General features: G+C 48.7%; 1 protein-coding gene across 22 annotated transcripts in view; it reads right to left on the reverse strand.

Moving 5' to 3' along the window:
* Positions 1–26,400, reverse strand: part of DYSF (dysferlin) — a 222,320-nt gene that overhangs the window by 158,221 nt on the left and 37,699 nt on the right. For 13 of the 22 annotated variants that reach the window (XM_070798437.1, XM_070798445.1, XM_070798451.1 and 10 more), the window contains exons 4-10: positions 14,530–14,635; positions 6,628–6,742; positions 5,381–5,473; positions 4,831–5,042; positions 2,745–2,873; positions 2,295–2,357; positions 1,585–1,635 (exon numbers count right to left, since the gene is read on the reverse strand). In XM_070798437.1, coding sequence (XP_070654538.1) covers positions 1,585–1,635; positions 2,295–2,357; positions 2,745–2,873; positions 4,831–5,042; positions 5,381–5,473; positions 6,628–6,742; positions 14,530–14,635 — 769 coding nt within the window. The remainder of the gene's footprint in view (positions 1–1,584; positions 1,636–2,294; positions 2,358–2,744; positions 2,874–4,830; positions 5,043–5,380; positions 5,474–6,627; positions 6,743–14,529; positions 14,636–26,400) is intronic. The other 9 variants (XM_070798453.1, XM_070798449.1, XM_070798457.1 and 6 more) reach the window with 1 other exon arrangement.

The following is a 26,400-nucleotide window of genomic DNA, read 5'->3' on the forward strand; positions in this document are numbered from 1 at the left end:
GCCAGAGCAAAGAAAACATGCTGGATGGCAACTGCACTACCTCTGGGTGGCAGATTTGGGTGATTTTTATTTTATTCTTATTTTTTCCTATATTATATAATTTTCTATTAAAAAACCCTACAGGTTTTGATGTGATGGTAGGGGAGGTTATGCATGTGTAGGGTGGGGGCATATGGGAACTCTGTACTTTCCACTTGATTTTGCTATGAACCTAAAATTGCTCTCAAAAACTACAAAGTTTTTTTAAAATCATGGATTACTTTTATAATTAGGAAAAAAAAATTTTTTTAACCTCACCCTTGGGTTCTTACAATAAGAGACACAAAACATAAGACCCCGCTTATTATAGAATGACTCAAGCTCAATCCATTCTTTAAAAAAAAAACAAAAACTGCTTCTCTAGAAAAACAGATTCCGTTTTCTATCTGTGACTATTTCTCAGAGAAGGGGCCGTATTTTATTTGGAAAGCAGAAGGAGGGTCAAATAAACCTGTGCCCTTTCTTTCCATTTGAGAAATTCTTGAAGATTCAAAACTGAGAAAATCAATAAGAATGACATTCAAACGCCATTTGTGAAGATCTCCAGTACCCGTTGCCTTGACACTAATCTGTTAAACACATCCCATGCTATCAGTTCAAGGTCCTCTGCGGGTTCATTTCTGCACGTCTGGGACACATGAAGGGGCAGGGTCACCCCACACCGCCTCCTGGGCGACTCCCAATCTGGACCCATTCCCCAGCCCTGGTGAGCTCAGAGTACTGAGCACTGGTGTCGCGCTGGCCCCAGATGGCCAGACTGAGGAAGAGAGCTGCCCAAACTCAGGGCCCACACTGCCTCTCCAGGATGCAAAGACAAATGTGGATTAACAGTAAGAAGCTGAACTCCCCCTGTTGGAGAGAAGGGGGGCAATTTGCCTCTCCTCTCTTTTTCTCAGAACGTTTTCCTTGGAAAACTTGTCAATATAAGTACTTTCCCTGACTCTTTGAAATGTATCTTTTTAGAAACCAGATAAGTCATTCCTCAGCTTTAGGACCCAGGAGTGCCTTTCCCCAGGCTCTCCAATCTCTGGCAAAGGAAGGGCCTACCTTAACCAAATTGTAAAACTACCTCCCATCATAAAAATGCAAGTTTGTTTTCTGATTTTTCTTGTGACTGTCACCCCAATTACCAGGTAAAGTCAGGATGAACCATGTGTACTGAAGGCGCTATCCTGGCCACTCACGTGGGCATTAGTAATTGTTTATTGTTCATCTCAAGAATACGTATGGAATGGGTTGTGTCTGCTTGGATCTATACAGGATTTCTTTCTGTCTTCGCAATCTCTTATCAGATGGCCGACAATACCATCATATTGGTTTAATGCTTATTCAATAACAAAAGCGCTCTCTTTCTCTACTACCTTTGTGAAGAGGATTTCTGGGTTAGGAGAAGATCTTGTTTAGACTTTATCATCGTATTTTTCCAAACACAGACCAAGACAGACAGGTCTCTGAGCACCAATCCTGCCCATCATCCACAGAGTTTCCGCTAATGTGGATGGATAAATGAGAACTGATTGCTTTCAAAGAGAATAAACCATTTACCCGGAACTCCCCGATGAGAGCATCTGTTCTGAGGGAACGGGAGTCCACCACCTGAAAGGAAAACAAACTAAAATTCTTGTCCACAAGTAAACGTTGGGCCAGACAGGTCCCAGCCCAGTTGCTCCTCCTTCCCAAATAATAACAGCCCACACTCTCGACAGCACTGGCTCTATCCCGGAGATTATTCCAAGCAATGCTTAACCCTCATGAGAACCCCACAAGTAGGTACTATTATCGTTCCCATTCTCCAGATGAAGAAAGAGGCACAGAGGCCACTTGTACAGAATCACATGTCCTCTCCCTGGCATAGGCAGGACTAGAAGCCAGATAGGTTGGCTCCAGAGCCCACACTTCTAGCCACTCAACTATACTGCCTTTCAGAGGAAGCGAGGATGATGGAAAGAGCTAAGGTCCAGTGAAACAAAACCTTGGCCAGAAGCAGACATATAGACAAACAAAATAAGATGAAAATCAAAGGACCACAGCACGAATGAGTCTGGTACCTGGGGAAGCTGGGCGGCGTCAGGGCCTCCCCACTCCGCTGCCTCCTGCATCCAAGCCCGAAGGCATCTTTGTGCCAAGTGGACTGGGAGTGGGGAGCGCGAGGCTGTGAGCTGCTCCCTGTCACCCAGGCTCGGCATCTAAGCTTCTCCCACACGCACACACACACACACGGAGCCCACAGAAAGCGTCCGATGGCTGGCACGTACCGTGATGAAGATGGGCTCATTGAACAGCTCCGCGGGAGAGTCAAACACGTTGAAGAAGAGAGTCTGTTGGTTCAGGGCGAGAGGGAGACAGATGAAGGCCCGCTGAGCCCGGGGCCAGGAGGAGAAGGCCACCACCCAGCCTCTAGGGCTGGTCCACACAGTGAGTGTGCGGTGGGCTCAACCCAGCACCAGGCTCTGGGAATTCAACCTCACGGAAGTGGTCATCTCAAGGACAGGGTGGCCGGCCCCACGGATGGTGGGGGTGTGGAGCAGGGGGAGCCCAAGGCAGGAGTAAGAGCAGGAGCCCTCTCTCCAGTTCCTCAGATAACCTACTCAGGACCGGCACTGCTCTCCACCCAATGTTTGTGCCATCTGCAAAACCTGAGTGAACTGCCAGGCGTCTGCTGTGCACTCCCACCAAGGCACAAGCCCTAACCCAGGGGCTCCCACCTCATTGAAGACGGGGCTGTTTCCTTTGTGGATCCGCGTCCGCTTGGTCTGCCCAGCGGCGGTGACCTTGACCACAGGCTTGATGTTCACCCCTGGCAGCTGGCGTCCCTTGATCACCTGGACCCTGATCTGAAAGCCAGGAGAGGCTATGAGCCAGAGGAGAGGAAGAAGTCAGGCACGCACCCCCACCCCTACGCGAGAGTCAGAAATCTCAGGGCCCACCCTCACAGCCAGCCTCTTGGGACAGGTATTAAAAAGGAATTAGGAAGAACATCGTAAGAACAGTATTTTCCCACCAAGGTCCTTGGCATCTATAACACTCCATGGTGCCTCATAAGAGCTGCCCGGCTGCCCCAGGTAAGCTGCCAGCAGTAAATTCCAGGGGTGGCCCGAGAATCCAGTCCCTGTTCAGTTCCTGCACAAGCCCCATCTCAGACCCCTCGATGGTGATGTTCTTGGGGGACTTGAATACTCCTCACTGACAATTCCCTCAGAGGTCAGAGCTACATAGTGATGCAACCCCACTTCATCCTTATATAGTATAAGATGCAGCACAGAATGTCTGACATTCTTAGAAGTGAGTTTTCTTCATTGAACTTTCAATAAATGAGGGTTTCAAGAACATCTGTGCCTCCAAAGTTATGCAAAAGATTTAAGAATATTACGTTTTAAAGTGTTAAAACTTTCATGAAAAAATACAGTGTTTACTGGTTCTAATTTCTAACCAGCAATTATTTATTTTAAAAATAAGCTGCTGTAGGATATATTATCAATAGCAATGGGAAGAGGGAGTGAGTGATCTTTATTCTTTTCATTGTATTTTCCAAATTTTCTACCAAAAAAAATCATTTTTTTCATTTATTACTTATTTGGCTTCACTGGGTCTTAAATGTGGCATGTGGGATCTAGTCCCCTGACCAGGGATCGAACCTGGGCCCTCTGCATTAGGAGTCTTAAGCACTGGACCACCAGGAAAGTCCCAAAAGTTTTTGTTTGTTTGTTTTAAGGAGAAAACAATGGCACGTCTTGCAAATAATAATAAATTAGAATTCTGTCTCAGGCAAACACGAAAGTGTTAGTCACTCAGTAGTGTTCAACTCTTTGTGACCCCATGGACCATAGCCCACCAGGCTCTTGTGTCCATGGGATCTTTCAGGCAAGAAGAGTGAAGTGGGCTGCCATTTCCTTCTCCAGGGTATCTTCTTGACCCAGGGATCAAATCAGGGTCTCCTGCATTTCAGGCAGATTATTCACTGTCTGAGTCATCCGGGAAGCAGGCAAACATTGTGGGTTATAACTAAAACTTTTCTGAAATTACCACAATTTGGAACTGAAATATAGTTTTATAATTCATTGCATTCAATAAATAAATATTGATGTTTCCTGTTTTTAATTTTTAAAATAGTTCTGAAGTTAAATATCACTAAATGCAATTATATCAAAATGGAAAATTCTGTAGAAAAGAAAAGAAAAAAAACAAGAAAAAGACCCAAATTAAATGAGATAGGTTTTTGGATAAAAATAAATCAAAGGGTTGGTTTTCATAGTTTTATTCTGTGACAAGCTTGAACAAATTCAAACTGCAAATGACCTTCAGAAAAACCATGACTGTTAACAGGGGGAACGGATAGAGAAAAAAAGGCAGAGCTTCTTAGATTTGGGGATCTTGTTCAAATGCAGATTGAGTCAGTGGGTCATGTTGAGCATGCCCCCAGGTGACAGCCGTGCTGTTCGTCACTTTGAACAAGTATTCCCAGCCAGTATTCTTGCCTGGGAAATCCCGTGGACAGGGGAGCCAGAGCACTGGCTAGGGGGCATCTGGCTGGGCAAACAGGTAACAGCTGTGGTGATGCTGGCGCTCTGCAGTGACGCCCCCCCCCCCACCCCCTGCCTTTTTTTAAGAGTAAAACCAGGGGCTGGGCAGAGGCTTTTTCTAGAGGCCCCAAGACATGGCCTCCCCATCGAGCGTTTGCCCAGGACCCAGGGGAACCAGACTCCCCTCTTAGGACCTGCCCCACGGCTACACAGACAGGTCTAATGCTGGCCTCAGAGGCTGCCTCTGGCTGAAGGAGGATACCGCGGTCACCTGGAAGTCCTGCGGCTTGTCCGACAGAGGCTTGCTGGGCGCAGGCGCGCTTCTCTTCCTTCCCCCTCCGGGGTGGTAGGGGGGCGGATGGGAAGGTTGTTTCTTCGGGGTGCTGGGGGTCCCCGGGCCCAGAGCCCCGCTCTGGTCCAGGAATGGCTCGGCCTCCTCTCCCGTGAGCCCCTGGTCCTCAGTGTCCTCCTCTCCTCCTGTGTCTGGAGGAGAGGGTTGTAATGAGGCTGGGTCCCTCTGGCCCCTGGGTCCCAGCTGATGGCAGACCCGATGGCCCAGCACCCACCTCCCCCGCCCCTCTCTTTCCCCAGCGGTCAGCCAGAATGGATGAGGGAGAAGAAGAAGAGCTTCCAACAGCTGAAACTTGAGGGTGGTCAGTCCGGTTAGCAGGCAGGAGGAGACAGAATGGCCCCAGCCCTCCCCACCAGGACCTGCAGGAGGAGCCCTCCTGGCTGCCTCGCCCCGCTCTGGGGAGCTGATGGCGGCAGCTAGTGAGCTGGTTACGGGCGCGAGGGCCGGCACAGCCCAGCCCGCGTCTCACCCGTGGGGGCCAGCCACTTCCTTCCAGAGTGTCTCGTGTCCACGGTGCTGTCACTGAGCAGGGACCAGGTCTCGGCCAGGCTCTGGCCCCCACCTGGCACATGGGCAGGGCACAGCCCCAGGAGGGGAGGGAGCTGGTGAGGGAAGCCAACCCAGGGCCCCCCACCCCACCAGCCCTGCCCGCCCCGCCTGCCCCTGCCCGACACAAAGCTCCGGAACAGGTGCCCTGTCTGTCCAGACGGACCTTCTCGCCACCTTCGGGGCAGAGCCTAACTTTGTCAGATCCACCTCAAAGTGGTCCCAGCACATTTGGGACCCTCGATCTCTCCATCTCGTTCACCAGGAGCACCTCCTTCTTCCTCCCTCAACCCCAGTCCAGAGGGATCACCCCACCTCTGAGCTCAGACAGTGCCAAGGCCAACAAGAGGGGCCCCGCTCTGCCTCCCCCACCAGGAGCCCCACACGGGCCCCAGGAGGGGCTCAGGGCACACCTGGGATGGGTTCCCTTCACCAAGGGAGAAAGGCTGGAATCTTTCCCAAGGGCAAGACCCCACCCGGCCCATCTGTGTGCTTCCTACTCACTCCAGCAGGCTGAACTGTCATGTCCCCCCCAGCCACCACTGACAAGCCAGCCACCCGGGCTGGTCCTCACTTCACAGGGCCAGGAGAGGTAGGTAAAGGGCAACTGTGAGGCTTGGTCAGTCTGCTCACTTTTCACAAATAATAAACTGTAGGCCCAGAGGGGGAGTGACTGGCCCGAAGCCACACAGCTACTTGGTGTCAAGGCAAGACAGGAACTCATCCCCTGACATCAGCTCAGGGCTCTCAGGGAAAGTCCAACTCTTTCACCACATGTCATTGCTAAAGACCTGCAGCGTGCTGGGCAGCGGGCAGGGCTCAGGCGTCTCCTAGGATAGACCTGCTCCCCAGCACAGGCCCGCCCTCTAAAATTCCCACCTCTCTGGAGCTGCAGAGGGCCAGGTACCCAGCATCCACACAACACCCTCCCTAAACAGCTGGCGCTGGGAGGACGTCCTCACGCTAACCCTAGTGGCACCTACAGGGCATGCCTCCTGCTGCTTTATTTTGTAAGACAGAAGTCAGTTCTACAGACTTCCCACCCACCCACGGCCTCTCTTCGCCAGGCCCGGGCAGCCCCCAATCTAGGAAGGCACCCCCTTCCCAGGCTCAGGTGCCACCACTAGGCTTATCCCCCCAGCCCTGCCAGGGTGAGGGTGGGCTCCTCACCAGCCACCATATCCATGTCAGGCAGAGTCGGGGAGGGTTCCAGAGGTGTTAAGGGTGGGAAGGTGGGCACGGCTCCAGGCAGCGGCGTGTAGGACACCTGCAGGACCAGCGAGGCCTGGAACAGATTGGGGTGAGAGGGCAGCGGGTTACTGTGTTGGCCTCCGACCACCGCCCTCCAGCATGCTTCCTGTTCCTGCATCCCTGTTCCTTTCCTCCAAACCAGGAATGGAGTCTGGTTTGCAAGAGGCTCAGCAAAGCCACCCCCAGGGGCCCATCAACATAGTCACGTGGTTAGGAGCACTGAATCTGGAATCAAGTTCCACCACTCAGAAGCTGGGTGACTTTGGCAAGATCTGAAACCTCTCTGGGCCTCAGTTTCCTCATCTGTAAAACGGGGGTGGTGACAGCAATAGCACTTTCGGCATAGGGTCAAATGAGGATTAAATTAGTGAACTGAATGCCCAGCAAGCTTCTATAAATGCATCAGTGAATGAACTTCACCTGCAGGATTTTTCAACTCTCAGTTTACGCCCATCTTCAGAAAAAAAAAAGCCCCCTTGGCCACTCTGCTCAGTCAAGGGTCCTCCCCTGTTTCTCCACAGACAGCTCAGCCTCTCTCTGCTCAGGCCCAGACAGCACTGAAAGGATGAGGCCCTCTTTCCTCCCAGAAGCAACCCCCAGATGCTCTGGCTTTGATCAGCGAGGAGGGGTGACCCATCAGGCCGTTCACACGGACGGGGGAGGCTGCCTTGTGCCCCCACCCCAGCCAAGCCCACCAGGAGACCAGCACCCTTCAAAGGGCCTGAAGAAAAGGTACAGCCACGGCAGGTTCTCCAGCCTTGCTGCTCCCAGGCCAGTGGAGGCCTGACCAAGCCTTCCCTGGTCCAGCAGGCCTCCTGGGGCAGCCTTTTAATCCATCAGAGTAAGAAAAACTCCAAAGCATGAAAGTTTCAGAATGTAAAAGAAATGTAAAAGAAAATAAATTGCATAATCCCACCATTATTCACATTTTGATATAATTCTCTCCAGTCTTTTTAAATGAATAATGTTCAGCTCTGCTGCTGCTAAGTCGCTTCAGTCGTGTCCGACTCTGTGCAACCCCGCAGACGGCAGCCCACCAGGCTCCCCCGTCCCTGGGATTCTCCAGGCAAGAACACTGGAGTGGGTTGCCATTTCCTTCTCCAATGCAGGAAAGCGAAAAGTGAAAGTGAAGTCGCTTAGTCGTGTCCGACTCTTAGCGACCCCATGGACTGCAGCCTACCAGGCTCTGCTGTACATCAAATATTTTTCTTTTACTTCTTATGAGACAATAAGCATTTCCCCAAATTTTGATAAACTCTATAAATATAACTGTTAATGATGCATAATATCTTCTGAGCAACTCAGTGTAATTCACTAGACAGCCATCTCTGCTGAGTAATGTTAGGGATGTCCGGAAAACCTTGGAGCGAATCTTGGTCCTGAGATGGAAGGAGCTCACAGTCCTGGGTGTATCCAGCTCTGGAGCTTGAACCCTTCAGGCTGGGGCCTGGACTTGGGCAGCCAGGCTAAGGGAGAGCAGGGCGGGGGTGTGTGTGGTGGGTGAGGAAGGGTGCTCAGAACACTGAGGAAGGAGGCTGGACGCAGTTCGCCATCCCAGGAGCCCTAGTAGGAGGCCCAGCAAGGCAATGAGACCCTTAAGTCCCAGATCCAAGGCATTATCCTAACGGCCGTGCAGGTTCCTGAACCACCACCAGGTGTCGCCACTTGAGCTGCCAGCGCGCCCCCAACCCCAAGCTCTAGCGACACAAAGAACAGGCGCTCAGGCGGCCCCAGATAACCAGACCCGCCCACAGCCACGCCCATCTCCCTGAGCCGCCAATTCCGGTCTGGGGTGGCCTTTCTTCATTTCATCCAAAGGCAATTTGGGCTCTTCGGAGCAGTAACGAATTCCAGGGTTAGGCCAGAGAAGGTAGATGACCCAGGAACATCTATTTTTGTGCCAGAAAACAAGGAAATATTCAAAGAAATATAGAAACGTGCCAACAGGACCTTTTGACATGTTTTGCTATTTTAAACATGAAAATGAATGATGATGGTAACAGACTAAACCACTGAATAAAACAGGAATATATGAATCCATATAGAAATAAATGAATAAATACGACAGGAGGACACTTTTCCTTACAGTGGAATGCCAGATGATTAATGCAGAAAAAAATTAATAATTGATTTAAGAAACCACCATTTGGCAAGCATCGAAGCAACAATCCAACCAAGAAATAACAGTGAGTGTTAAACCTGCTGGATAAATATTAGATACGGAACAAAGTATTTAGAGTCACAAAGCACCTTCCCCCTGTCCCCAAATCCTTACTTATTAGAAAGGGGAATGGATGCAAGATTGGTGGAGAAACCCAGCAAATGCCAGGTGATCAAATGATGCAGGGTAATCACACAGAAATGAAACAAATCAAAATCCTGCCACTCTAGGACATGATGGGGTCAGCACAGCATTGCGGTGTTCTATTCCTGCCAAAGATAAACACCCTAAATCTAATTGTAGGCAGCTTCTTTACCAGCTGAGCCACAAGGGAAGTCCAAGAATACTGGAGTGGGTAGCCGATCCCTTCTCCAGCAGATCTTCCTGACCCAGGAATCGAACTGGGAATCCTGCATTGCAGGCAGATTCTTTACCATCTGAGCAATCAGGGAAGCCCAGTCATGAGGAAACAGCAAGCAAATATGAACAGGGGGACATCCTACAGGAAAACTGGCCTGGATTCCCCAAAGTCTCGAGGTGACAAGGTTATAAAAGTCAGACTGAGGAATTCTCCCAGGGAGATGGGGACTAAAGAGATGGAAACGACTAACACAACACATGATCCTTAATTGGATCCTTTTATTATAAAGGGCACTGTTGATAAAACTGATAAAACTTGAATGAGAATCTGTGGGTTCAATGGTAGTGTCACGTCAACATTAATTTCCTCTTTTTGAAGGTTTCGTTATGGTTATGTAGGAGAAAGTCCTTAATCAGGGAAAATACACACTAAATTCAGGATGAGGAGTCAGGAGAAGGAATCAAATGGCTTAGAACAAAATATTCTTTCAACCACTTTTGCAGCTTTGCTGAATCTTAAATTATTTTAAAATAGAAGGTTCTGAAAATCTGAGAAATTTGCTTCTGCTATAACCACAGGAATCTCATTTAACAGAGATGAATGAAGCCCCCCTAACATGTGGTGGCTGAGGGCTTCTGACCCTAGGACCAGATTCCTTTGAAGAACAAGAACTTCCTGTTTCTCAGGGCTCACCTTGCCCAGCCACCACCTGGGGGCTTCCGGTACATCATCTCTGTGCAGAAGTGGAGCCGTGTGAGTGTAACTGCTCCACGCTGTGGACTGGGTGCCATTAGCAGTAGCCTCTGAAGCCCAAGACCATCCAAGTAATCCCTCCCCTCCTGGAGTTTCCTGAGCATCAGATCTCCACACTGAGAGCCTCCACCAACCTCCTGAAGACTTAGCAACATGCCGGTGGCTCCAGGCACGTGAAGAGACCTCAGGCACAAAGCCAGTTCCATCTTTTACATGCCCATCAAGGAGCAACAGGAACATTCCTGGCAGCTTCCAAGGACCTAGAGCCCGGGATCTAGAATAGATCTCGCAGCAGGGGGCAAGCTCCAGGGTCCACTGCTTCATGCCCAGGGTTGGTTAATTCTGGAGACCTCTAGCTCTATTAAGAGTTAGGGAAACGGGGCCTGTCTGTGGGCCTCACTCAGGGTCAGGACCTCCCATCCTCACTGGGACATCATATCTCATAGCCTGTCCCCTTCTCTAGACATAACCAGAGCTGAGATTCTCTTTCTGTGGGATATATGTGAGCCCCATGCTCTCCTAGACAGTGACCCTGGCCCCCAGCCCCCAGTGGGACCCTCTTTAAGGCCCTCCATATCGAGGCACTCCATCTGACAGCCCTGTCCCTCAGCTCCTCAGCCCCAGCACCGGTGACCACGCATGCATCCTGTCACAGGCCATTATCAGTCAGTCATGAGCCCATCAAAGCATGCTGCCCTGGAGCAGGTAACCTCAGTTACATGGTCTGCTATCTGGGGCTCACAGTCAACAATACCACAGAATTCTGGAAGGTCCTGTCTGGCCCGCAGGCTAAGAGGGTCCAGGAAACCAGGACACCAGGAAAGGCAAAAAGACAGACAGCCTCATCAGATCCTCCTACAGGTTACAGGCCCCAACTCCCAGATCCTTCGCCTGCCCTGCCGTGTTCAGCCCCACTGCTCACTGCCTGCTTGCTGGACCACAGCCCTCCAACCCTGAGCTTAGGAAAACCAACCCTGGACCCACCCACCCCCACTGCTCCCAACACACTTCACACGCCTGGGTCACATTTACATTTCCCTCAGACAACACCCAGAAGCTGGCAGGAAGATAAGATGCGGTCCTGAGCTGGGGCAGGGGTGGCTGGCGGCATCTCGGTCACTTGAAGGATACTCAGGGATTCACCAGAGCACCTCAGTGCCTGCTCCCAACATGCAGGGCCCATCTGGCTCCCCGGCCCATCCCGGCACTGGGTTTCATGCGCTCTTCTCACCCAGCGGGTTTCCCTTTCTGATCAGACTCTAGCTTGTAAGGCTGAGGAGCTACTGACATGGTTTTCATGGTGTATCATCCACACCCTCATCAGTAAGCTGCAATGGAAACACATTTGTGAGTATGTTGCTCTCCTTTATGTGTGTCCAGTGCCCTCGTGGGCCTAGAGACTCCCCCAGGACAAGGGTAGTGTTGTCCACTTCAGGCTAGAGGCGTCTGGATAAAGTTGGCATCTTTTCGTGGCACACAGCCCAGTGTGCCACGTCTGAAGGGACTTGGGTGAGAATGACAGGCAGGTGGAGCCCACAGGCCAGCCCACTGCCGGCTCCCCCCGCTCCTCCTCAGTCTTGCTGGGTTTCCTAACAATCCCACAGTCAGCCTCACAATCTCCCATCACACCATCAGCAGCTTCCTTTGGCCCTCTGAGGTCATCTGAGCCACAGCTAACTGGGGATGTCTGGCAAGCTCTGCCCGCCAGACTCAGCCCAGAAACCAACCTCAGAAAATGGCCAGTGAGACTCCATAGCTGCTGACGGGGCTCTCCGTCCCTCTGACCATATCCCCTGCTCTGTGTGCTCCTGATTGCCGTGCAACCAGCCCCAGGCCCCAGGCCCGGGTGGGGAGTCCCAGTTCAGAGGGTCTCGGGACCTGCCTGGGGCTGCAGTGGAACTCAGCTCTATCACAGAGGCTAGAGGGTGGTCCCAGACACTCTCCACAGGCCAGAGACACCTCTTGGGCTGAAGGGAAGGAGGTACCAGGCTATACTGCAATTTATAAGACATATATTGCGTCATTGAGACGACCAAAGCATATTTTTCATATATAATTGGTCTTTGTCCACATTTCCTGGCTTACAGCTCCCCAAACTCTTGGAATTTCCTAAGTGTTGAGAGTATCAAAGGTATCTCTTGTTATGTTAATGCGGTAACTTCTGGACCTCATCTGAGGCTGGAGCTGATGGCCAGGAGGACCAAACCTGTGACTGGAGGGTTGTAACTTCAATCTTGCCCCTAACCTCCAAGGATGAGAGAGGGGCTGGAGGTTGAATCAATCACTGATGGCCAGTGATTTAATCAACCATGCCTATGCGATGAAACCCCGAAAGGATGTGATTCAGGGATCTTCTGGGTGGAGACTGGGGAGCGTGGTGCTCCTGGAGAGAGCATGAAGCTTTGTGCTCTTCCCTGGAACTTGCCCTGGGTGTCTCTTCTGTCTGGCTATTCCTTAGATATATCCTTTTATAATAAACCCATAATCCAGCAAGTAAAATGTTTCACTGAGTTCTGTAAGCCACTCTAGCAAATTCCCTGAACCTGAGGAGGAGGTCCTGGGAACCTCTGATCTATAGCCAGTTGCTTAGAAGCACAGGTAACAGCCTGGGCTTGCCACTAGCATCTGAAAGGGGGCGGGGGCAGGCCTGAGCCCTTAACCCTCGGGATCTGCTGCTATAGCCAGGTAGATGGTGTCAGAATTGAGTTGAATCATTGCTACCCAGCTGGTATCCGGGCATTGCTGATTGGCATGGAGAAGCTTCCACACACACACACATTGGAGGTGGGTCCAGGTGGGTCCGGGAGGGACCCCGTGTTCCACTCCCACCCATCACCTTCTGGCTCTCACACACTTCTTGGAGACATGGTCTGGGACGGAGTGGCAAGCTCCGCAGACAGCCAGGAGTCCCAGCCCAGGGAAGAGAAGGCAGTCAGCTCCTTGCTGGTGCTTGGGAAGTGCAGACAGAGTGCCAGAACACAGCGAGAGGAGGTGAGGTGAGGCAGCTGGGGAGTCATAGCCAGGCTCAGCCCCATGGTCGGTGTCTCAGGGGCTGGGGGGGCCCTTGAGCTAGAGGGGAGCAGGGGCGGGCAGGCTGGCAGAAAACACCAATTCACAGATGCACAGAGGGTGTGAGAGAAGAGAGGTTTGAGCAGCTCAGTCAGGAAGCGAAAGACTCTGGTTGGAGGCACTGGGGGCCTGACACACGGCAAAGTGGGCACCCCCCATCCCTGAGAGCAGGGGGAAACCACCAGGCAGATCCCCTGACTCCAAACACCTGTGTCCCCTGCTGCCTCGATGCCCTCCTTGACTCCTCCATCAGTGCTCTGCGTCTCCGGAGCCTGCCCTGGCCATCTTCAGGATCCCCAGAAGGGCCAGCTCAGAAGTCTCAGAAGTCCTAGAGCTCTTCCTGAAGAGCTCCAAGGGAGGACAAAAGGGATTCAGCAGGCGATGCACTCTGCACGGACTAGAATGTTCTACCAGTGAGCACTGTCTGAGACAGGGATGGATTCTCTAAGAGACATTTCCCCATCAGAGAAGAATCCCAGCCTTGAGGAGCCTGAGACATGGTTGGGGAAAACTCCAGTATCAGAAGGGCAGTGACCCCAGAGTCCACTCAAGTCCCTTCAACCGCTGAGAGTCGGGAGACACACCCCCTGATTCATCCCCATCTGGACACCGATTCACCGTGTGACTTCAGTCACTCACTCTCTTCCTCCAGCTCCCAGTTCCAAGCAGTGCTTCCACTCTCTAGAGCTCTGCCCAGACCGGCCACTTCCTGACTCACCAAGCCAGCCAAGAGCCCCCAGCCTCACACACACTCCACTCAGCAAGGTGGCCACACTCTGAGAGACTCCCCAGGACCCCACCGAGAGGAAGTATTTCCGAATCAATATACTCCCCAGTGCATGCTGGGAGGTGGGGCTGACCCAGAGGAAAGGTCAGGAATTCTACAGACCATGAAGAAAGGACCCCGCAGGGTATATTTAGCTCACTAAAAATAACGGAAGGCCGGGGATGAGGGCTGGGAATTGTCTGGGAGGGCTAGGAGAACACTGGGAAGGCTGGGGGAGGAGCAGGATGAACAATGGTGGACGGTAGGGGGGTCTGACAGGTCCCGGCGGGCAGGGGAGGGGGATGTCTGCCTCCCTCCCGCTGTGATCTGTGACCCAGATGACTCAGCTATTCCAGACCCGAAGAAGGGCCTGGATGATAAGGAAGGACTACCAGGGAGATTGGGGTGCCGTAAGCAAGGCCTCCAGGAAGCTTGGGAAGGCATCAGGTTTCCAGTGAAACACCAGTCCCAGGAGGTGACCCGGGGCAGACTGGCGTGAGGCAAGGCTGGCTCGAGCCCTGCTGGTGGGGCCCAGCTCCCTCTTCTGCCCCTCCCATCCTAGCCACCCCTGGGCCCCTCCTGAGCACCCAGAGCTTCAATCAGGGTGGGCTAGGCCTGGGTGCTGGGGGCTGGACCTTGACACATGACTGGGGTCAGAGAGCAAGGCCTCTGACAGAAACCGGCCGGATACAGAGGCCAGTGGACACTTACCCCTGTGGGCTGCTTCTTGGTGTCCAGCAGTGGGGCATTGAAGCTGGCAGACAGGCTGGGGGTGGCGAGGACTTCCCGGAGGGGGATGTTGGCTTCCCCCAGGAACCTGAGAAGAGAGAAAAGTAGAAAGTCAAAAAGCAGCCAAATGCGCCCTGTTCTTCTCCCAAATACCCTTCATCACTGCCACCTCTCAGATAACCCATGGACAGGCTGATCTGCCTAGAACACCTAGGAACCCTCAGGACTTCCCTTGCAGTCTGCCACGGTTACCCCATCACCAGGCCTGGAAGGCCAGGCCCCTCTCCGGGCACCAGAAGAATAAGAGATGCTTTCCTTTCCCCCAAGGTCAACTTTGAGCCCTTCTGCCCCTCCCCAGAGGCACAACCTCACGACCCCATGTGCCTGGGCTGTCCTACCCTTCAGACCTAAACAGTCCACCAGAGCAGCCCCTCCTGGAAGCACACCTGCATTCTCCTCTCCCTCCGCAGCTCTCCTGACCTGCCACTACACCGACCTTCCACCTATTGTCCCCGAGCTGGGCCAGCAAGGAGGGTGAAGGGAAAACACACAGACCCTCCTATCTCCAAACACAGGGAGAGAGGAAAGTTGGAGCGGGGAAGTCTGCCCCACTCCCAGAGGCCCAGGACTTTCACCCACACATGCGAGGCCATATCTCTGACCAAGGGGAGAAGGCCCATAAATGGATGGTCTCTTAGGAAAGAGAAGGTCGTCACTTGATGACCAGTGAAGGGACCCTTCCGAGGGGGCCAAGGGAAAAGGTTGTGTCTCTAAGCCAAAAAGTGAGCAAAGTGTGTTCTGCAGCAGTAAGGTCATCAGAGCAGCAAGTGGCTTGGTCAGTCAGAACTGCGGCTGTGTCTGCATCCAACTTGGGCATGATTCCGCACCTTACTGTCGGGACCTGAACGACCAGTCACAGATGCGCTTCATCATTTGCTTCATAATTTTTTTCCTGATGGGTAAGTAGCACACCTGTTATCTGGGACCTCCATCTTCCTGGTGTCTACAACACCTGATTCGAAGATGAATTTTTATGACTCATGAAATAAAACTTCCATCTTGACCTAATCAACTAATTGTTAAAACTGGCTGTTCACAATGATGTAGCACTTCACATTCACTTCTACTATCAAGAAACAGAAAGCAAAGAAGGGAGACATGTACATGTATGGCTGAGTCCCTTTGCTGTCCAGCTGAAACTACCACATTGTTCATCGGCTCTACTTCAATATAAAATAAAAAGTTAAAAAAAAAAGAAATAGAAGACAACCAATGTTGGCAAGGATGTTGAGGAACCGAAACCCTTGTGGTGAGAAATTGAAACATTGGTTGGAATGGAAAAGGCTGCAGCAAGTATGGAAAGCAGCAGGGTAGTTCCTCAAAAACTTAAACACAGAATTACCATATGATGTAGCAACTCCTCTTCCCAGTAGATCCCCGGAAGAATTTAAATCAGGCACTCAAAGAGATACTTGGACACCCAGGTTCATAACAGCCTTATTCACAATTGCCAAAAGGAGGAAGCAACCCAAGTGTGTAACAATAGATGAATAAATAAAATGTGGTAAATGTACACAATGGAGTATTACTGAGTCTTAAAGAGGAGGAAAAGTCTGACACTTGCTACACATGGATGAACCTTGGAGATATTATGCCAAGTGAACTAAGACAGACACAAAAAGACAAATATTGTAGGTGACCTAGAGGGGTTAAATCCATAGGGACAGAAAGCAGATTAGTGGTTATGTGGGGCAGGGGATGAGGGAAGAGGGAGTCATTATTTAGGGGGTACAGAGTTTCAGTCTAAGGAAGATGAAAAGTTCTGGAGATGGATAATGGCAATGGCTGCACAAATTGTAAATGTACTTAACACCACTGAACATCAAAACGGTTAAGTGGTAAGTTTTGTTATGTATGTTTTATCACGATAAAAATAAGTTTAAAAACTAGCTGTTGGTGTAAGTTTCTTGGCAATAAAATTCCCTTATCTCCATCCCTCTTGGAACCAGCAGACTCTTAGTTGCTTTGCAAGTTTCTTTGTTAGCAAGGCAATAACCCTGACACATACATGCGTGTGTACATGCTAAATAGCTTCAGCTGTGTCTGATCCTTTGTGAACCTATGGACTGTAGCCCGCCAGGCTCCTCTGTCCATGGGATTCTCCAGGCAAGAATACTGGAGTGGGTTGCCATGCCCTCCTGCAGGAGATCTTCCTGACTCAAGGATCAAACCCACAACTCCTGCGGCTCCTGCATTGCAGGTGGATTCTTTACCACTGATCTACCGGGAAAGCCCAGCCTGATATTTACTCAAGACCAATTTTTCTAACATTTCTTTACAGAAGATGCTGTAAAAAAGAAAACCACAAGCCCAAAATGGTGTCATTCTTGCTAAAGCCCATAGTACCAAACCTAGATTTAATTATGGGTCTGACTGCAGTTTCAACTTTTCCCAGAAATGTAACCTTAATAGGCCAGTCTGGAATATTCTGGTCAAGCACCAAAATGGACATGTGTCATGTGGGCCCTCTCTACCCCACCCCCACCACAGCCAGTGGAAGACAAGGTAATCAGCATGATAAACCCTTGCCTGATCCCTTCTCAACTCCCAAAAACTTGATGTCCTGGCTTAAAAATAACCCTTTATTTTCTTTTGTTAATATCTTCTTGCCCCACCCACCTTCTGCCTATAAAACTTTCCATTTTGTACAACCCCGTGGAGCACCTTTCTAGTTGCTTTAAATTCATGAGTCATTGTGAAAGTGGAAGTATTAGACACTCAGTCTTGTCCGGCTCTTTGCAACCCCATGAACTATAGCCTCCCAGGCTCCTCTGTCCATGGAATTCTCCACACAAGAATACTGGAGTGGGTAGCCATTCCCTTCTCCAGGGGATCTTCCCAACCCAGGGATGAAAGCCAGGTCTCCTGCATTGCAGGTGGGCTCTTTACCATCTGAGCCACCAAAGAAGTCCAGTCAATTCATGAGTTATTGAATAGAACCAATTAGATCTTCAGATTTACTTGGTTCAATTTTGTTTTTCAACAAAGCTAAAGGGAGAGGTGTTTGCTAATATTCATTCCAGAGTTCTAAAACCACTCAGGATGCTAGGAATCACATTTTCTAGAATTCAGACTGGTTTTGTTAGGGGAACCGCTGACTGAAACTGACTTACCCTGGCCAGGCCTGACAGTAACCACTTGGCATGAGTTAGCTTACAAAACAGGAGGTCCTGGTAAGGAACACCACCAACCAGAAGAATCAGAGAAAAGTCAAAAGACGGGAGATGCCAGTCCATATGTTCTTTCAACCTTCCAGAATCCTTCTCACTGGACTCCATTTTGGCTGAATGATGCAAATGTCACCATCAGGAAGGACCCTAGTCAGACCGATTAGCCAGAGACAACCGAGAAAAACCCGAGAGTGTGAGTGAGGTAGCAGAGCAGTTTTCCTGGGTTCCCTTACCCTGCTGCTCTCCACCCAGGAGCCCTTCCCAATAAAATCTCTTGCTTTGGCAGCACGTGTCTCCTGGGACAGTTCATTTCCAAGTGTTAGACAAGAGCCCACTATTGGGCCCTGGACGCGGTCCTCCTTCCTGCAACAGTTTGTGTTATGCTCCTTTGCAGAGCAGAGCAGAGCAGGCTTTGCCATAGCTCACTAAGGCAGGCCTCCTGGAGTGTCTCCACCCCAGAGTCAGCAAGAGGAAGGCCCCTGTCACCAGTGTGTTGACTGAAGTGTTCTCACAACCAGAGCAATGTCAAGAATACCAGAGAGTAAGTGTAGGGAGCCAGGAATCCATGCTGAAAGCAGACAGGGTAGTGGTCCCTGGGAGAAAGAGAACGAGGAATGGCTTTCTTGACACAACAGAAGCCATTTGGGGCTTAAGTCATTTGATGATCTAAGCCTGGCCACAGTACTTGTCTTTGAACAAGTCTCAATAATAATGATCTTAAGAAAACACAAGGACAAGCTTACCAGGTGAAAGTAATAATAACAAAAATAAATCAATTGTAAAGACTCCCAGTTCTATTTCAATGGTAAAGACTAGCTTAATGCACATTCTTGAGCTGTTTTGCAGTTTAAATACCACTCCTGGGTGCTTATGGTAAAGAATTCACCTGCCAAGCAGGAGACACAAGTTCGGAAAGATCCCCTGGAGAAGGAGATGGCAATCCACTCCAGTATTCTTGCCTGAGAAATTTCGGGCTTCAGGAGTTGTGGTTCCCAGGCTCTAGAGCACAGGCTCAGTAGTTGTGCCCACAGGCTTAGTTGTCCCAAGGCATGTGGGATCTTCCCAGATCAGGGATCCAACCCTGTGTCCCCTGCATTGGCAGGCAGATTCTTTACCGCTGAGCCACCAGGGAAGCCCCCTGAAATGCAATTCTTAAAATCCCAAATAAACTATTTTCTTATCTGCAGCCTCGTGCATTATTTTCTGGTTGACAAATTTGGTCCCCAAATTCCCAGAGCGGCAGGGTGGGCAAGGGAGCGGAGGGATGGCAGGCCTGGCGGTGCAACCTGGGAGCTGCAGCCGGAATGCAGCGGATCGCTGAGCACAGAGCAGCCCAGCCTTCTCTGCCTCCCTCGACGCCCGCGCAGCCCTCCGCCCGGGAGAATTCCCGGAAGCGGGGCGGGAACAATGGGAGGAAATGCAGGAGGAAGCGGTGACGCCACCCCTGCCAGCCCGGGGAACAGGCACCTCCATGGCCTGCTCCTTGGACTGCTTGTTATTTCCTCCCTTTAACGTCTTTCTGGGTCATAAAATACCCCCACCTCCCAGCCCTGCATAGGCCCTGGGGTCAGCCCTTCCGAGGGGCTGGGTGGCTTCACAAGCCCCCAATTCCTCCAGAAGGAAAGTCTGGAGGCAGAATGCCCGTCCCTAAGCCTAAGAAGCCGGCTGTGGGGTCAAGATCCGAGAAAGGCAGAGCATCCTCTGAGTGGGTGGAGGAAGGAGGGAAGAGGGACAGTCTGAGGCTGATGGAGATGGAAAAACCCTGATGGGCCACTCTTCATTCAATCATTTCACGGAGGACAGAGGAGACATGGTGTTATTCAGGGGGATCAGGCCTGGGAGGATGCAGACCCTTGAGGAGACTCAACCCATCCTGAGATCAACACTGAGACACAGAACTTAGGGCACCCAGCCTTCTGCATAAGAGGGATGCTGCACACTTGGTGGGTACCAACCTTTAGTGGCAGGCAGGATTCAGTACAAATGAGGCAAGGATGGGCCTGGGGGCCTGGGAGTCAGCTCTGAGTGTGTATGGAGCCCAGTAAGCTGGAATAAAAGCCTGTGAGCCTTGCCCCACCACCCCCACTCTTCACAGCCTACTGATAGAAAAATGCGCTGCCCAGCCTCTCCAGACCCCGTCATCCCTCTTGGCTGTGCTGTGTTCTGAAGCCACTGGCATGTGAGGGCACAAGTTTGGGGGCTGAAAGAGCTGCTGCCATCCCAAAGACAGAAAGTGAGGTCAGGAATCAGCATGGAGGAGGGAGGGAAAGGTCAAAAGCAGCTTCCATGTTGACAGGCACACTTTTCCTCATGAAAAAAGAATTCATTCAAACTCATAACCCAGGCAGGTTACTGTCCTGCCAGAAATGGGAGGTGGTGACCTCCAAGTCTGAGCCTTAAGTGGGAGGGTAAGAATTAAGGTGGCCAAGTAAGTTGATTTTAACAAAGCACAAAGAAATCGAAACAATTTTATTTTAAAACATCTGGCCACATACAGGGAAAGAATCTTAAGGAGTAGATATATGTAGTGGGTGACTCAGCATGCTGTACATTTGAAACTGGCACAGCACTGTAAATCAACTATACTGCAATAAAAGTTAAAATAAATAAGTAAATAAATAAAACAGTGGGCCATTTTACATCATTGTTTATAAGAACAAAACACAGGAGGCAACCCAAATGTCAAGCAGAGAAGATGAATAAGTTTAGACATACAACAGAATACCATGTTGTTGCTGAGTCACTAAGTCATGTCCGACTCTTTGCGACCCCATGGACTATAGCATGCCAGGCTTCCCTGTCCTTCACTATCTACAGCTATAAAAATAATGGGAATATTACACTGTAGATTTATAATGTATGGAAATTCTTTGAGATACATTGTTAAGCATATGGATCAATGGAACAGAATATAGACAGCCCAGAAATAAACCCACACCCCTACGGCCAATTAATATTTGACAAAGGAGGCAAGAATAAACAATGGGAAAAAAGACTGTCTCTTCAGCAAGTGGTATTGGGAAAGTTGAACAGCCACAGGTAAATCAGTGAAGTTAGAACACACCCTCTCACCACAAAAATAAACTCAAACTGGCTTAAAGACATAAGACGTGATACCATACAAGTCCTAGAAGAGATCAAAGGCAAAACATTCTCTGACATAAATCATGCCAATGTTTTCTTAGGTCAGTCTCCCAAGGCAATAGAAATAAAAACAAAAGTAAACAAATGGGACCTAGTCAAACTTACAAGCTTTTGCACATTATGGGAAACAATAAAATGAAAAGAGAAACTGCAGAATGGGGAAAATATTTACAAACAGCATAACCAACAGTGCTTAATTTCCAAACTACACATACAGTTCACACAATTCAACAACAAAAAAGCAAACAACCCAACTGATAAATGGGCAGACGACCTAAACAGACATTTGTCAAAAAAAGAAATACAGATGGCCAGTAGGCACATGGCCTACTGAAATGAAACCTGAAAAGATGTTCAGCATTGCTAATTATTAGAGAAATGCAAATCAAAACTACAATGAGGTACCACCTCACATCAGTCAGAATGGCTATCATTAAAAAGTCTACAAATAAATGATGTCGAGAGTGTGGAGAAAAGGGAAGTCTCCTACACTGTTGGTGGGAATGCAAGTTGGAATAGCCACTGTGGAAACCAGTATGGAGGTACCTCTGAAAACTGAAAACAGAATTACATTGTGTGATTATACAGATAATACAGATTACTGTATGATCTAGCAAGCCCACTCCTGGACATGCATCCAGACAAAACAATAATTCAGAAAGATACATGCACCTTTTTGTTCATAGCAGCAGTATTCACAATAGCCAAGACATGGAAACACCCTAAATGCCCATCAACAGATGAGTGGGTAAAGAAGATGTGGTGTACACACACATGAGCACTGCTAAGCCATAAAAAATGAAATAATGCCATTTCACAGCAAGTGAAAGTGAAGTTGCTCAGTCATGTCCGATTCTTTGCAATCCCATGGATTGCAGCCTACCAGGCTCCTCAGTCCATGGGATTTTCCAGGCAAGAGTACTGGAGTGGGTTGCCATTTCCTTCTCCACAGGATCTTCCCAACCCAGGGATTGAACCCGGGTCTCCCACACTGCAGGCAGACGCTTTACTGTCTGAGCCACCAGGGAAGTCCAACATGGATGCAACTAGAGATTTTCATACTAAGTGAAGTAGGTCAGAAAAAGAATGATGTCATTTATACCATGTGATGTCACTTATATGTGGAATCTAAACTATGATGCAAATGACCCTCTCCATGAAATAGAATCATGGACATAGAGAACAGATTGGTGGTTTGCCGGAGTCCAGCTCCAGCAGCCAGGGATTCAACCTGAAGGGATGAGCAGTGTCGGCGAGAAACTGAGGCAGCCTCTCAGTTTTCTTGGACTGCCTGTTTATTTCAAGCTTATGATTCTCTTTTATACCTTTACAAAAGCATTAGGTCAGAGGTTTGATATTTTCAGTTCCCACTGACCCAGATTTGTTGTCTCCATAAATCATTGTTGCCCCTCAAAAGGAGTTCCTTCCTCAGTGATTCTCTCATCTACTTTTTCTCATATGTCCTTGTGAATACACTGTAACTCATGCTAATGTCTGGGCTGCATACCACCTTCCTCAGTTTATTTCTTATTTTCTAAGTCCTGTTTGCCCCTCGTATCCTAAGCTCACTATTACTTAGAAAGGGCTTCCAGCTAATAATCTCTAAAGTCCCTAATTTCTATAAGCTATAGTAGAATATGCTAACATTACAGCAATCCTTAACTCTTTAGCTTCTAACTATTTTAATTATTCCTAAGCCCTAAATTCAGCAAACTCCTTTGCCATAAACACTTTCCTCACAAATGGGCTTCAGATAGCAATCCCTCCCATGGCCTCAAGCTACGGCCTGCAGAAGGCTTTGTGCCTTCTCATGCTCCTCTCAAAAACAATAAGCACCTTAATATTCTTTTCAGTCAACTCAGCTGAGGAAAGGAAAAAAACAAGTCAGAATCATAAAGCCTAACTCCTTCATTCCAGGTCCGTGCCTGCAGAACAAAGGGAGGGGGTTAGGGCCGTGCCTCCATTTTGTCAGTAATGCCTAACGCGGCTCCCGACAGTGGTTGCCAAGGGGGAGAGGGTTGGGGGGGTAGGTCAAATGGAAGGCTGGGGTTAGTAGATATAAGCTTTTATATACAGAATGGATAAACAACAAGGTCCTACTATATACCACAGAGAATTATATTCAATATCCTATGATAATCATAATGGAAAAGAATATTTTAGAAAAACAGAATATGTGTCTGTGTGTGTGTATATATAGATATAAAATATATATACATGTAAAACTGAATCATTTTGCTGCACAGGAGAAATTAACACAACATTGTAAATCACCTATACTTCAATTTTTTTTAATATTGATTGATTTTTTTTTTAAACATACATTGTTAAGTGTAAAACCAAGTTCAAAAAAGTGTGTATAATATGCTACCTGTTACTTAGAGTAGCCAGAAAGTGTAATGCTGGTTGCCAGAGGCTGGAGGGAGGGGACAATGGGAAGTTACTGTTTAATGGGTATAGAGCTTTAGTTTTACAGATGAAAAGAGTTACAGGGATGGATGGGGATGATGGTTACACAATGCTAATGTATTTAATATCACTAAACTATATATATACTTAAAAATGGTTAAGATGGTAATTGTTATATCTTCAGTTCAGTTCAGTCACTCACTCATGTCCTACTTTTTGCGACCCCATGGACTGTAGCATGCCAGGCCTCCCCGTCCATCACCAACTCCTGGAGTCCACCCAAACCCATGTCCATTGAGTCGGTGATGCCATCCAACCATGTCATCCTCTGTCGTCCCCTTCTCCTCCTGCCCTCAATCTTTCCCAGCATCAGGGTCTTTTCAAATGAGTCAGCTCTTCGCATCAGGTGGCCAAAGTATTGGAGTTTCAGCTTCAACATCAGTGAACACTCAGGACTGATCTCCTTTAGGATGGACTGGTTGGATCTCCTTGCTGTCCAAGGGACTCCCAAGAGTCTTCTCCAACACCACAGTTCAAAAGCATCAATTCTTTGGCACTCAGCTTTCTTTATAGTCCAACTCTCATATCCATACATGACCACTGGAAAAACCATAGCCTCGACTAGACGGACCTTTGTTGACGAAGTAATGTCTCTGCTTTTTAATACTCTGTCTAGGTTGGTCATAACTTTCCTTCCAAGGAGTAAGCATCTTTTAATTTCATGGCTGCAATCACCATCTGCAGTGATTTTGGAGCCCAGAAAAATAAAGTCAGCCACTGTTGCCACTGTTTCCACTCTTTCCCCATCTATTTGCCATGAAGTGATGGGACTGGATGCCATGATCTTAGTTTTCTGAATGTTGAGCTTTAAGCCAACTCTTTAGTTCCTCTTCACTTTCTGCCATAAGGGTGGTGGTGTCATCTGCATATCTCAGGTTACTGATATTTCTCCTGGCAATCTTGATTCCAGCTTGTGCTTCTTCCAGCCCAGTGTTTCTCATGATGTACTCTGCACAGAAGTTAAATAAGCAGGGTGACAATATACAGCTTCGATGTATTCCTTGTCCTAGTTGGAACCAGTCTGTTGTTCCATGTCCATGTTATATTTTACCACAATACAAAAAAGTCTATTTTAATAAATAAATATACTAGCTATTGTGTGAAAATAGGAAAGTCAGAATTTATACTGGTGATTAAGCAATAATATGAGTGATAGAGAAGAAACAAAAAACAGTTATAACCATGAGAGAAAGATGGAACCAGATGGAGAAACAAAGGGCAGAATTTCGCTGCATTTTTAAAAATCATTTCTGGTTTTATAGCTCCTTAATTTTTTTTTACAAACTAAAAAATTAAATTTAAAAATGGAGCATAAAAACATTTTTTAAATTTTATAATTTATTCATTCAACAAATACTTATTTAGCACATCAGACAAAATACTGGGCCTGACCTCATGGAACTTACATTCTACTAACAGCTGCCTGCCTCCTGACTGAGTGTACATTAGATACATTGCCAAGCATTCTACAACTATACCTGTCACAGCGGTGGGGTAGTGTACTGGTGTTAGTTCAATTTATCTTACAGATGAGGAAACTGGGACTCAGGCATTTAACTTTTCTGATTTCACACAAATAACAGACAGAGCCAGAATCCAAAGGCCTGGCCTTAGACCCAATCATGGACTAGCGGACATACCTCGGAGCCCTGTGAGCACATCGTGAAAGACACAAAAAAATCCTTGGTTTGCCTCATCCATGGAAACAGGAACCCAGGCTATAAATTTGATATGGTGCAATCTTTTTCAAAAAAATCTAATTCTGAGGTGTATTAATCATGCCTTCTTATTTTCTATATTTTCATGACATATTTTGACATCTAAGGCTTTGCTCATTTGGAGAGGCTGCCCTTCCCAGGGCTGGCCAATTCCTAGAGACAGTAAAGGACTCACTGGCAACTGCACCTTTCATATGCAAACCAACCAGTCCAGAGCCCACACCCCCACCACTCCTCTACAGAGTGCTCCCACTCAGCCAACATTCCCCTGCCCTGAAACCCCAGGACCAGGCACACAAAACTCCATGCAGCCCAGCACCCCACAGCCCACTGAAATTATTCAGACCTGCCATCCCTAAGGGTTTCCCTGGTGGCTCAGATGCTAAAAAATCTGCCTGCAATGCAGGAGACCCATGTTCGACCCACATCAGTATTCTTGCCTGGAGAATCCCATGGACAGAGAAGCCTGGCAGGCTACAGTTCCTTGGGGTTACCAAGAGTCAAACATGACTAAGCGACTAACACTTTCACTCTCACAGCCATTCCTAAACCCACTCACCCTGCCTCAGTTCAGCTCAGTTCAGTCGCTCAGTCATGCTCAACTCTTTGCAACCCCATGGACTGCAGTACGCCAGGCTTCCTTGTCCATCACCAACTTCCAGAGCTTGCTCAAACTCAGGTCCATCAAATCGGTGATGCCATCCAACCATCTCATCCTCTGTTGTCCCCTTCTCCTCCTGCCTTCAATCTAAGGAGTCATTTCTTCATATCAGATGACCAAAGTATTGGAGCTTCAGCTTCAGCATCAGTCCTTCCAATGAATATTTAGGATCGATTTCCCTTAGGATTGACTGGTTGGATGTCTTTGCCATCTATGGGACTCTCAAGAGTCTTCTCCAACACCACAGTTCAAAAGCATCAATTCTTCACCACTCAGCTTTCTTTATGGTCCAACTCTCACATCCATACATGACTACTGGAAAAACCATAACTTTGACTAGGCAGACTTTTGTCAGCAAAGTAATGTCTCTGCTTTTTAATATGCTGCCTAGGTTGGTCATGGTTTTTCTTCCAAGGAGCAAGTGTCTTTTAATTTCATGGCTGCAGTCACCATCTGCAATGATTTTGGAGCCCAAAAAAATTAAGTCTGTCACTCTTTCCATTGTTTCCCCATCTACTTGCCATGAAGTGATAGGGCCAGATGCCACGATCTTAGTTTTTTGAATGTTGAGTTTTAAACCAGCCTTTTCACTCTCCTCTTTCACTTTCATCAAGAGGCTCTTTAGTTCCTC

The sequence above is a fragment of the Bos indicus genome, chromosome 11, assembly GCF_029378745.1.
Source record: "Bos indicus isolate NIAB-ARS_2022 breed Sahiwal x Tharparkar chromosome 11, NIAB-ARS_B.indTharparkar_mat_pri_1.0, whole genome shotgun sequence".
NCBI lineage: Eukaryota > Metazoa > Chordata > Mammalia > Artiodactyla > Bovidae > Bos > Bos indicus.